This window comes from Mytilus galloprovincialis, chromosome 9 (assembly GCF_965363235.1).
Source record: "Mytilus galloprovincialis chromosome 9, xbMytGall1.hap1.1, whole genome shotgun sequence".
In the NCBI taxonomy this organism is placed as follows: Eukaryota; Metazoa; Mollusca; class Bivalvia; order Mytilida; family Mytilidae; genus Mytilus; species Mytilus galloprovincialis.
Window position 1 is genome coordinate 75,435,782 of NC_134846.1, and position 14,040 is coordinate 75,449,821.

At 30.9% G+C, this 14,040-nt stretch overlaps 1 protein-coding gene across 3 annotated transcripts in view; it reads left to right on the plus strand.

Moving 5' to 3' along the window:
* LOC143045950 (netrin receptor UNC5C-like) overlaps positions 1–14,040 on the plus strand; it is an 82,818-nt gene that overhangs the window by 28,475 nt on the left and 40,303 nt on the right. For all 3 annotated transcript variants that reach the window (XM_076218806.1, XM_076218807.1, XM_076218808.1), the window contains exons 2-3: positions 6,930–7,295; positions 12,614–12,717. In XM_076218806.1, the coding sequence (XP_076074921.1) occupies positions 6,930–7,295; positions 12,614–12,717 (470 nt within the window). The remainder of the gene's footprint in view (positions 1–6,929; positions 7,296–12,613; positions 12,718–14,040) is intronic.

A 14,040-nucleotide genomic window follows, 5' to 3' on the forward strand; every position in this document is an offset into this window, starting at 1 on the left:
AATTGGTCCCATGAAATTAAAAAGTTATATAAATATTAGACCGTCCTTAATGGACCTATAAAAGGCATCTGAAACAATAAGGAAAACTTTAAAATTGATTTGTATCATGATTGAAATGGAAATGAGGGGTATTTATTTCCAAAGGGATCAATATACATGGAAAGCAGTTTTCAAAAATGAAAAAAAGTTTGGATTGTCAGCAGGAAGCAGATGGGAAGTTTGAGTTATCACAACCATACATTCTGTATTAACCATGCAGTGGAAACTATAAAAAGACGAAATTGGCAAACTATTTGAAAAACAGGTGTAAAATTTTAAAATTAATTCAAATGAATTTTGTCAGTTTCTCAGTGAAATAGACCTTTGAACTGACATTCTCATAAAACTAAAATTATAAATCTCTTTACAAAGATAGGAATAAAACTAAAAATACAAATCTCTTTTGAAAGATAGCAGGAATAAGACTCTGACAATTCAGCTGTTTGATTCTGTTATTCACCAGAAGTTAAAATGGACTATAAATTCTTGACTCAGTAGGATAGCATTGTTAAAGCTATAACTTGTATACCTACATTTTTTAGTCTTAGACATGACATTTTTATGGTTTCATATACATCATTTCAAGAATTAAAAAAAGCCTGTTTTATTGGTCAATAATATTTATTGTTGTACCTGATGCAGATTAAAAGTTTAACTAAAATGGCAGGTTAATTTTTTCCTAGTGATCACTCACTGTCAAATCATAATTAAACCTTTTTCATGTATACTAATTTAAAGTGACATAAAATAGTCTAGCATTTCCTTTTCTTATTAACAAAAAGTTCAAGTAAAAGTCTCAAGCAATACCAGACAGGTTATCTCTAAAGATACTTTTTATTCATTCAATAGGCTTTACTCTGAGGTGCTCCTTTTCAGATAAACATAAGACGTTTAGGAGTTAGAGTAAAAAGCAAGGGCTGGCTTTGAATCAGAATGATGAATCTGAGTAGGGTGATAACATCATTCTGAAGATAGTTACTATTTGAGCAAGCACACTAAAAATCTTTTCTCAGTCCAAAACAAGGTTTTTACACATCTCATTAACATTGTGCATGATAGATATTAAATATTTGCCCCTAGAATTAGCAACCTATTATTAATTGTTTCAATCAAGTTCAACTATTTTACTCACAGAAATCACTTTTAAAAATAAATCCCTCTTGCTGATATATAATATAATAATAGCGCTGGTGGACAATTGTTGGAGCTGTATATTGTACAGACATTTAAAACATTCTGATTGTTTTAATCATTTCTAGAGGCTTCATAGATCTGACTTCAATAATCATTAAAATAAGGTGAGGTGTATCTTTAGAAGGTGTTGAAATATAAATGAAATGCATGATCTGCCCTACAATGTGGAAGTTTTTCTTTGGCAATATGATCTTTCGTTTTACAATCCTGGCAACAAGGTTTGCTTGTAATGATTTAATAAATCATTAATTTTTCATCAGACAGATTATTTGTAGTGAAGCACATGTTCTCAGTGTTAATTTAAGGTGTAAAAATAACATGCTACAACAACTTTGGTATAGAGTGCAGTGCTTTTTAATGATTCAATCAATCTTTTGAAATCAGAAAGTGAAATCATTGATGACAATGGGAGATAACTCTCCTATTCTGATGACATATGAAGAGATTAGCCAGTCATCTGTTGCATGATATTACAAAACCATCTGCTGAATAGGAAAATGTGCCAAAATATTTCATACTTTAAATCTTGGTTTAAAGAATGAAATCAATAAAACAACAGAAAAATGATTTTTTTGATAAACACATTTTTACTGAAACTGGGACAATCTGAAAATACCAGCTTTAATATATTTATTTTGAAAACAATATCATTTAGTATAGAAAATGCTCCTAAAGTGTTCTCTACCAATTTTGTTTGACAAAATTTGATCTATTTTTGATCTGAAACTGTATGTATTTCAATGATATTATAATGATTGGTAAAGATAGCAAATAGCTAAATTTTTGTCTTTGCCTTTCACAGCTCTATAGTTTACTCTTCTGAAAATGATATTTAAGTAGTTAAAAAATGTTTCATAATAGCATTACAGAGGTTATAATTCAGAAGTGATTGGACATGATTACATGGCAAGTTAGAAAGGAAAAGCTGGAGCTAATAATTGATTTTACAGTGTTCATTTGTCAATGACATAGGGGGCATGTGTAAATCATTATTTTGACTGCTGTGTTTTGGACAGGGGTTAAACCAACCAGAAAGGCATTCCATTAAAAATATCTTGTGAATGAAATATTTTCCACATTAAAGGTTATTATCATGGGGGCTTTCATAACACACTTTTCTCCCAGAAAGTTTTCTGGAATGGTGGACTTTTTATGGTTGATTTACAAAATAATAACATTGGGGAACTTATTTTTTCTTCAATGTACTCATGTTTTACATATAAAAAGATAATTACACCTTGTTGATGGATAAAATTTGAGCCTGTCATTTCTGAGTTTGTGAGCTTTAAACTCCAGCCTGTAATGAGGTGTGTTCTATCTTAATTGACAGTTGTTGCCAATTTTCCTACTGAAGGTCATTGGTTTCAATGTATACTCCTGTTGACTCAACTAATAAAAGCTGGCTGCCAGATTAAGCCATGGTTGCTGAAGCAGCATTGAACATCAACAAACAGTCGGACACCAAACAAACAATACACACATACTTGTACTTTTTAGGGACTTCAGCTGAATGAATAAAGTTTCTGTTTCAAAGACATTAAATGGCTATGTTGTGAGTTAGTTCAGTTTCAGTTCAGTCTATTTTATACTCTATTATTTGACTAATGTTTTACTATACACATTCAAAATAGGCTATGTTCATGCATCTCTGTTGTCTTTCATTTGACATTGAATATTATATTTGTTCTCATCAACAAAAAATAATGTAGTTTTGATTAGTCTACACAAAGACCATGATGATTTTTGTGTATTATATAATCCCTTGTCTCCCTGCTGATACTGTACTCAGACTGGCAATATAAACTTGGTTAATACTACCTAGAAAAGTGTATCCTGTCAATTTGAAGATACATTAATTTTCTCAAATGTAACCTCACTGATCCATTAAAAGTTACTAGTTGTATGACGCAAAGCAGATGGCACAAACACAGTCAATATACTCAAGGAACAAATTGCATTAAGATTCTCGCTGTTCTGTTCAATTTTTCTCCAAACTATTGGCAAGTTATGAGTTTTTTCATCATACTTATTATGTATGCACATAGCTAAAGATAAATGCAGTTTCAATTTTTTAACCATCATGCAGCAGCTGCGAGAATGCCGATATATACTATAAAGGAATGATAAATAGGCTTTCTGCAAGGTGAAACAAACTGCTTCAAACATCATTGCAGGCTATAAGTAATCTCCGTGGGGGCAAAGATACAAACTATCTTCACTAATAAATTATTAATTTATTTTCCTAAAAAATCAAGAGTGTTTTTAAAGAGTAATTGATTATTTTTGCCATGGAAAAGACGAATCCTACAGCTTTTAAGTCTTTCCAAAAACTATTGTACTAAAAGTTAATAATCTTCCGATATTATTTATGTGCCATTTTCAAGCTGAATTTTATCAATATTATGATATTTTTAAGATTTCTATAAAGACAGTGATAATTGTTTTGATAAAAAGTTATATAAACAGTTTTTTTTATCAACATATAAACGCTTATAGGTTATCTAAATTGCTTTCTTTCTTCTAAATTAAAAACTGCAGAACTCAGCATGTATTTTTTGCACTTGCATAAATAATATGTTCCTTTCATACAATTGAGTGCACTGCAAGCATAAGTTCTCATTAAAAAATCTCTTAGGGTTTATATATGTTTCTTCAGCAGTTTCAGAGGCTGCTTAGGGTCTTTTGTAGTATGCCATGGGTAATATTTTATGCTGAATTTTGAAACAAGCTTCTTCTCTCTTGTGTGATTATACTACTACTGGGAAACTGATATAATTCTATGTACTGAAAGGATGTATCTGAAATAAAAAAAAAAAATTTCGTGGGTATTATAAAATTGGTCTTGATTTAGGCACTTGAAGATAATGATTTTTGTGTAAAATTGAAAGAAATAAAAGGAATATTTCAAATTTTTAAAACTTTTTCAAATTTTAAATTCATTTTCTGACGTTCCAGCGCCACACTTTACTTGTATATGGAAGTGCTTAGCACAACACACAGCATAACTGTCATTGTATGCATACTTAAGACAGTAATTGATCCAGATCAGATTTTCTAATTCATCTACAATGTATCCATTGGTACAACTTCTGTTCCATTGAATCCCATCTGTATTATGTTTGTAATACAAAAACAAAAATAAAACCGATATCCTTGTGTTTGGCCTAAAATCAGCAAGCATTCTAGTCACAGCTAGATAACTGTTCCTCATTATAGTGTTCATTTAATCTAGAATTAAAGCATAATATTGTGTAAATTTATCATTAGTACAATTAACTACAAATAGTTTGTATCTAAGGCAAACTTATTATTTAACCATCTGGTGTTGATACATGTAGATAGAAGGGGGTGTTAAAGAGAGGGTTTGGTTGGTGGGTTAAATGTTTTTGAAATTACACTGCCACCCAGATTTGTCACTTTGTGTTTTGCTGATAAAATATGCTTTTACTTCTGATAACTCTTTAATCATATTTGATGATTTATGTCTGGTACAAAACTAAAAAGGTAAAATGCACAAATATACCATAGACACTGTGATTTAGGAAAGTCAGTGGGTTCAATCATAGATGTTGAACCCATGGAGTTATCATAAGGGATCCTGGATGTCCCGGGCCCACCCTTTGGTGGGGAAAATTTGGTTGGTTGTATAGGGAATCACTGAAGCATGATTGGAGCGGGCCCCCTTATGAAAAGTTCTGGATCTTTCACTGTTTATACATCTATGGTTCAATTAAAGATTGTCCATTTTCATCAATTTGAACCAATATGAAAGTGAGAAAAATTTTGCAGCTTGAGACTGACTCTAATCAGGGGTAATATTGATGGATAATCACACTTGAATGTGCAATGTTATCTATTGAGAGAATGGGTAGATGATGGACTAATACTGATTCTTTAATTATTATACAGTTCAGAGATATGTGATCAGTAGTGTCTGCTTTTGTTTTTGTCATCAGTCAAGTTATGAATGCTGGCAATACACAAAAGATACTTTACCTAGAGATTAATTAGCAGTAAAGAAAACATCTCTCATTTTGTTGGAGTGCTCGTAACAATTAGAGTTGTAGTTTTTTATCCCAGTGTTATATCATTTCTATATCTCCTATTGCAAACAGAATAACTCTTCTGTAAAAAGGTGCATAGTTAAATTGCCAGGAATCATGGGAAGAAAAAAAGTTGATGAATTGTAATCTATCAAATTGTTTGTGTTACGTAAAGCTGTAATTGTTATAAACTGAGTGAGAATAGCTCCCTCGCAAGATGTTTTGTATTTTGTAGAGTTGTAAACATGGAAGTTTACCATTATACTTCTATCATGGGTTTAATGCAGGAGAAAATATTGGCAATGGTTCATGTTTTCAAGCATACTGAACAATCTCTGCAAAAGAAACTAATTATAAAAGTTAGAAAGGATGAATTAGTAAAGTTTACAAATTAAAAGGGGGTGACTAGGATTTTATTGGCCTGATTTTTCATAGAATTTATGTTATGAGTATTTTTAAATTGTGGTAGAATAAAAATAAAACCCATAAGACCTTGCAGTTCATAATTTGCAAATACATGTCAGTTATAAGTTCAGACCATAAATTCATAATTTTGCAATACTGCTTTAATTAATAAGGACAATAGGGCCAAATATTTACCTACTTTCACAGAAAGAGACATTCTTGAAATAAAAATTCCCCCCACTAAAGAATTAAGATGAAATAAAAACCTCTGAATCTTTAATAATTGATGAAAGTTATATTAATTTTGAAGTACATCTGAAAGTTACAAATATATTTTACATGTTGTTGCCAGTTTGCAATTGATATTGAACTTTTTATGCCCCATTTATGGGCATTATGTTTTCTGGTCTGTGCGTCCGTTCGTCCGTTCGTTCGTCCGTTCGTCCGTTCGTCCGTCTGTCCCGCTTCAGGTTAAAGTTTTTGGTCGAGGTAGTTTTTGATGAAGTTGAAGTCCAATCAACTTGAAACTTAGTACACATGTTCCTTATGATATGATCTTTCTAATTTAAATGCCAAATTAGAGTTTTGACACCAATTTTACGGTTCACTGAACATAGAAAATGATAGTGCAAATTTCAGGTTAAAGTTTTTGGCTTCAGGTTAAAGTTTTTGGTCAAGGTAGTTTTTGATGAAGTTGAAGTCCAATCAACTTGAAACTTAGTATACATGTGCCCTATGATATGATCTTTCTAATTTAAATGCCAAATTAGAGTTTTGACCCCTAATTTTACAGTTCACTGAACATAGAAAATGATAGTGCAAATTTCAGGTTAAAGTTTTTGGCTTCAGGTTAAAGTTTTTGGTCAAGGTAGTTTTTGATGAAGTTGAAGTCCAATCAACTTGAAACTTAGTATACATGTGCCCTATGATATGATCTTTCTAATTTAAATGCCAAATTAGAGTTTTGACCCCAATTTTACGGTTCACTGAACATAGAAAATGATAGTGCAAATTTCAGGTTAAAGTTTTTGGTCAAGGTAGTTTTTGATAAAGTAGAAGTCCAATCAACTTGAAACTTAGTATACATGTTCCCTTTGATAAGATCATTCTAATTTTAATGCCAAATTAGAGAATTTATTCCAATTTCACAGTCCTTTAAACAAAGAAAATGATAGTGTGAGTGGGGCATCCGTGTACTGTGGACACATTCTTGTTTTATTCATAGTCTACATTTTTCTGTATTTTCAGATCTTCTACAAACTGCACTTCTAAGTAATGCTGGAGACTCAAGAACACCAGTATTCATAAAAGAACCAAAAGACCATTACTATATCGTCAAAAATTTACCCATAATTATAGAATGTAGAGCTATAAATGTAGTACGGATAGGTTATAGATGTGCTGGGCAATGGCAATTACATGAGCGAAAACGGATAGAAGTGGATCAAAAGTCTGGAGTCAAAGTTGTCATATCAACATTAGAAGTAACGAGAGACGAAGTGAAAGAATATTATGGCGGTGATTTCTGGTGTGAATGTCATGGTTACTCGACACCTAAAATGTTGCAGGAAGAGGGAGCCATTGTCAGCAGCAGAGGGACAGTGGAAGTTGCATGTAAGTAGTTAAAAGGGATATAACTCTTGTATAGACTTTCCTAGGCTAGATAGCATTTGGTTACACAAGTTACATGTTTTCAAAGATGACTTAAATCAATTGTCCATATTTTTCACTGGGATTAGTAGCATTGTCCCCATTCATTCAAAGTTATCGTTTGGTCTGATCAAGCAGATGGTATTCTGATTGTTATGAAATGACAGTGAAACATTAAAAATAATAATCCTAATAGTGTAATTACTTTTAAATCACCATAATTTGATTTTTACTGATTTATCAAATATGTATATCTATAAAAATAATGAAATTTATTGTACAATCCACGACAAGTTGTCTCCATTAGAGAAGGATTGTAGGAAGTGTGTCCCGACTGTTAGGTATTGCTGCTGGCCATAAGGGGACATAACCAAACATCCAGTCTACATTTGATTGATTGATTTGTTCACATGGTGGTATGTTCCCTGTAGTTATTACAAGTCAAATTGTCACATATCTACATACATGATTATTAGTAATCACCCATATCGCAGCCCTTTACCAAATATATATTTTTTATGAGACGTAAATGTTCTTTATCTTTAATATTCTAAGAAATAATTATTAATCAAAAGTCGTTTGTTGTTGGCAAGAAACTCAGAATGTGTATCAAAAAGCTAAGATATGTTTCTTTTGGAAATTATATATGTATGTGTTAAACGAAACCTGTCCCCCACCTATCATAAACTATCTGATGATTCATTGGACTGTAAGAATTTAATTTGTTATTAGTTTTATGTATTATAAGCACAACTTACTTAGATTGATGTAAAAATGAAAACTTAGATAATGTTTGATAAAAACTAGTCCCACTTGCCTATATGTGTAGTCGACCAAGTTTGAAATTTACATATTTCAGTTTTTAATTAAATCTCTGTAGTCAAACCTTACATATTATTTGAGTACAGTGGGAAATCATCTATAAAAATTGCACAAGTTGTAAAAATTAATATGTCAATGTTCAAATATGATTGATGTGTGAATTATCGTTACATGTAAAAATTGTCAGGTTAGGGTATATGTTGTCGAAAATGACATTACAAATTAACTTCTTTATCTTTATACTTAGGATTGGGTATGCATGATATTTACACCAATAGTCGCCTTTCTTGTGTAAAGATTGAAGTACTTGTCATTCTCATCTTCAATGTCTATGAATACATTTGCATAAGTTTGGAAACTTGTCAGAATTATATTTTTCTCAGTTTTAGAGTTAAATAATCTAATTCTGAAATGGAAATGAATCGAAGGTAATAAAATCTGTTTTGAACTCTTTGAGCAAATAAATAAGAATGCATTTCAAAGCAGACACAATAAAAATCTGAATGTATTAAACATTTACTGCATTGCACCACTTTCAAAATATTTACATGAAAGTAAAAGAATTCGGTGAATTTGCCAAACCATTTCTAAATGTATCATAACATTATAGTTTTGGCATCATTTTAATACAAGAAGATTTAGTTTATAAATGTCAACTGCTTTTTCTCAGCATCTTTGAAAAAGATCCAACAAAAAAGTCAATTAAGGTTTAAATTATTAATTTAAAACGGTGTTGAGAGAGGTTTTTAGTGGATTCTTTAGATAGGTTTTAAGGAAATATATTTAATGTTCATTGCAAACATCTTTCTGTGAAAGTTGTTATCTAATAAACCAGAAAAAATGTCTCTGAATGCCTCACAAGTAATTGTGTAATAGATATAAAAGCACTAAGAAACAGACATAAGGGTGTAAGAAGACAAAATACTCAACAAATTTTACCACATTCATGATCAGCCAACTATCATAATGAGCAAAAAAATAGATTTAATCAAACACACATGTGAAACTTTGTAACACAGTGAAATAATTCCATTGCTATACTGTTGAAAGAATTTTATAAAGCAATAAGGATTTTGTTTTCATTTGTCTTAATCCTGGCAATTGCCGTTACAGTCATGTCAGGGCCGTAAAACAAAGTCTACATCTGCTATTGGCTTAGTTGGCAAGACCATCAAGTACAAGACTCACTATCATTTCACACATACTCTTATGTCTTACCAAGTCTTTGAAGTTAGCTTTTTGTTTCTGTTTCTGCAACATTTCTTTTTATGCTTTACATTCTTTCTGGCATGTATATGCTGAAGATTTTAATTAAACCAGTAGAATGTTTGTTAAACAATGGGATGACAGACTGACAGACATGATATACACACAGAGTTTGGATTTATAGGTATTGTGGTTTATTTATGGATCTCTGTTGAAGTAGAACTGTAAATTGTTAGCCATTCCTCCTTACAAACCTACCATGAAGCTATGAATGACATTGAGTTATCATTCTAATCTATCTAAAGTAGATACACCCACAAATGCACTGTTCTTTGTACTAGCCATTGTTATCATCAGAATAAAGCAATTTTCATTTTTGGCTTTTCCTTTTGGCAGTAAGGATCTAAAAGCATTTCACTTTGTTCAAAATTTGGCTGTAATTCAGATGCTGTCAATTCAATAAATTTTGAGAATACCAATTTTCGTTTTCTCATGGATATTTTATACTGTGGTTTTGCCACAGTCTGAAAACAAGCCTATAGACAACACAAAATCCATGAAAATGGGTGTCCCTTGATTTTAATAATCCACTTTTGTCTTTTCTGTCTAAGATGAGGATTATAATATATCATTAACATGGACTAGTTTACTGTACTGTTGAATAATTAGAAAAAGAAATCTCTTAATATGAAAGGAATTTAGTCATCTAAGTTTAAACTTTTAATTATTCAAGGACTAATTAAATACAAGGCATTGAATAAATCTTTGACAAGTTTATTTGACACATGCAACCTTCATTAATTCATTTCTAAAGAATAACTAGACACAATTTTTTGTCTTAGCCCAATTTATACATCTGAAAAAGAAAAAAAAATGAAATATTCAGTGCTTCATATATGCAAATGTTCTACATAAACTTTTATTATTCACTTCTATAAATTGTCTTTTGAAGTTGAATTATATTTTATGTGAACTCTCACAGACTTATAAACACGTTTTATGTGATGCAGCTGTTTTTTTTTTATTGTTGATCAATAATCGGTTATTTTTATATCTCGATTTCAAGTATCAATAATTCTCAGCTTAACTTCCGTCAAATCATGTAATGTTTTCTGATTTGATGGTACACTGTAATTACACAGTCAATGTAACTACTATTTTCTCTCCTTAAACGCACAAATTAGTGACTACTTAAGATGCGATTGATCCATCTTAAAGATGATTACTTTCAATCAGAGGATTTGTATCAGTCGTTTCCATGCTTTGACAATTGATATAATCACACAGCAAATTTCTGCAAGGTTTCAAAACAAAAATAATTCTTACTGCAAAATGATGTAAATAGAAAGTTAATTGTCTCAACATTCCTGTCCTTAATTCTATTAAAAATTGATGACAATAGTAAATGTTTTTAATCAATTTACCCCCATAGTAATTGTGTTCTACTTAAGGCCAACATTAATTGTCACTTGGAATTGATTCCTGGCATGTGGTTCATACAGATACGTTTTCCTAGATTGTGTCTTTGGTGGTAATTCTATTTAAAGGAGAAGGTTTTTCATGGAAACAGGGTTAATCAAATTTATTCCCGAGTTGACAAGATGCTTTTTGTCCATGTGTTGAATATTTGATTCCAAGCAACAAGTTGTTACGATCGATCTATTGATATGCGGAAGGATAAATAGCGGGGGGTGACTATGGTTTGGAATCAACAGATTATTTTCCGTATTTCCATCTCTGCTTACTTCATTGATTGAGCTTTATATAAGTTTTATATTGAAAACACTCTATGATACATATTATGTTATAGAAGTCAATATTATATGCTCTTTCTAGTTCTATTCATATTAAAGTGTTATAGACACACAGATATCTGTATAAGTTTTCTCTACTCTGGTCTCTTTTCATTGTTTAAGCACTACATGTATCTGTATAAGTTTTCTCTACTCTCGTCTCTTTTCATTGTTAGTACTACATGTATCTGTATAAGTTTTCTCTACTCTCGTCTCTTTTCATTGTTAGTACTACATGTTAGTACTACATGTATCTGTATAAGTTTTCTCTACTCTCGTCTCTTTTCATTGTTAGTACTACATGTATCTGTATAAGTTTTCTCTACTCTCGTCTCTTTTCATTGTTAGTACTACATGTATCTGTATAAGTTTTCTCTACTCTCGTCTCTTCTCATTATTAGTACTACATGTATCAATCTTTCAATTGTCATAAAATGAGAAGTGGTGACCAAGTTTGGTGTAGCTATGAATTTACTGTCTCTTTCATACCAGTTTTGTTGAGTGAAATTCTTTTTGTCTGCTGATTTTTATTGCACAATTTTACATGTTAATTTATGTTGTATCACCAACTGATTAAGATGAAGTGAGGGAGCTTGAGATCTCAAAATGTACCAAACTTAATCCTGTCACATGTTTGTATAACCACCCAAAATCTGGTGGTTGTTAGTTATATCTGAACTTTTTGGTCTTTGAGTTTTTTTTATGCAAATGGCAGATATTTTGATGGTCTGAAGTAAAAAGTGAATCTGACATCATAATAAATCCAACAAAGCCTGTTACATGTGTTATTTCGTAATATAATGAATATATACAGGATTTTTAAGTACAGTTACTGTCAAGTTCTAAGACACATGCCATTAGCAGCATGTACAATATATCATCTAAAGTGGTAATTTCTTATTCTTTGCCATTTTTTCTTCTTCATCATTTTTATAACACAGCCTTGGTAAGAAGTGACTTGCCAGACTTTGTTAGTATACTGCAGATTGACATATTGTCTTGAAATCTATTTCTGGAAATTCTTTCAGATAATGGTTCAAAACAAGTTTTTCTTATTCATAAACTTATATTGAGTGTGGCAGTGCATTAATTAGCTATTGGGTCGGTACTTGTACAAGTACTTGGTCTTGAAATTGGTTTTAATTTGACAGAAGTGGCAGTAAAAGTGTGTTCATCCTGTATGCAGGGCTAAAAGTCTAATACTTATACTCTATCCATTGATATACCTATCATAATCATACTTCTATTAGATATAAATCATTTTCTTAATTAGATGAATGAATGTAAGTTAAGTTTGTTGCTAACTGAGGTCACGTGCAATAAGCTGGATACACAATTTTCCCAGTATAATTGTGATTAACTCAAACTTCTGAACTTTTTATTTTTATGTGTGATTTTATTTATATATTCAATTAGTTATTGTCTTTCAAACATCTAAAATTTTAATTATTTTTATTTTAGATTTAAGGAAAAAGTTTGAAAGAGAGCCAATTTCGGTTGCAGCAGAGCTTGGAGAAACAGCAGTTTTACAGTGTCTTCCACCTGAGGGAAAGCCTTTACCTGAGGTAAAAACACAAAAACCTTTTAATGAAATTGAATGCAGATAAAGATGTAATCGGTTCGGTTATTCCTGATTGAAATCCTCAAAAACATGATATATTTGAAGACCTCAAGCTCCATGTTAAAAAAACCTTGCTGAGACCATTGCAAATGAAAGCGAAAAATTTTGAAATGTTATTTTTCACAAATTCACAAGAGGTTGTTTTACTATAGAATTGAGACAGATTTTTTTTCTACCACCATCCATAAAGGCATATTTAAAAAACAACCTGACCAGTTTGAACCAGATTTTGAAAGACATTTTCATTCCTAAATTAAGACTTATTTTGTGAACTTCATACCCCATATAAAAATAAGAAGATGTGTTATGTATACATCAACCAATGCTGGTAAAAGGATCCAACTTTACAATATTATTGAATGATTGAGTCAGTTTTAGCATAAGTACAAGGTAAGGTGTAATGACTACCCTAGTCCTCATAAAAATATAAAACTTAAATTTTGGAAAAGTATGTCAATCTTTTGAATGTTTCTAGACAATCATCTAACTTGATGGGTCTTTTTCCCTATAATGGACAGGACAACAAATTGATAGAAAAGACATGGTTTCCGTGTAGACCCTAATTAACTTGTTCTTCTGAAGTGTCTTTATAAAATAGAAGTGGCTTAAGATTGATTATAGAATTGTTTACAGATGACCGACTAATCAATAATGTCCATGTCTGGTCATATTGAAAACTGACCACAACTAATGCATTTTGTACACTGTGACAATTTCAATATAACTTCTGAGGCAATCATGGGTCCTAAGAAAGTTGATATCGATAGAGACCTTCTATGCTGAAAAAGTATAACTTGGGTTATAAAATGGGTTCTGTCACAATGCATCAAGTCCACTTACTATTTAAAAAAAGAATAAGAACATTTTAAGATAAAATTTTAGAAACATTTTAGAAGAATTTTTGTTTAAAATAAGGTTTAAAAAATCAAATAAGATGATAATGTATGTTTAGAAACATAAACTTATATTATTTTGAACCCATGTAAGTTATCAAAAGATATGAATAGATTCAGAAACTTCAGCCATGTAAGACATAATGGTAAACAGAATATAGGAAAGATGTTTTTCGTAGGACATAAAAATTCTTGAATGTAGACTGTTAAAGTCCTAGTGTAATATAGTACCCTTGACACTATAGTGTCCCAGTCTGTAGCATCTTCTTTCATTTTATTTGCATGACCAATTATTTTATAATGAAATGGCAATAGATCAAATTTCATTTTTACATTTTTTCACCTTTTATATATAAATCAGAAATTAATTGGTA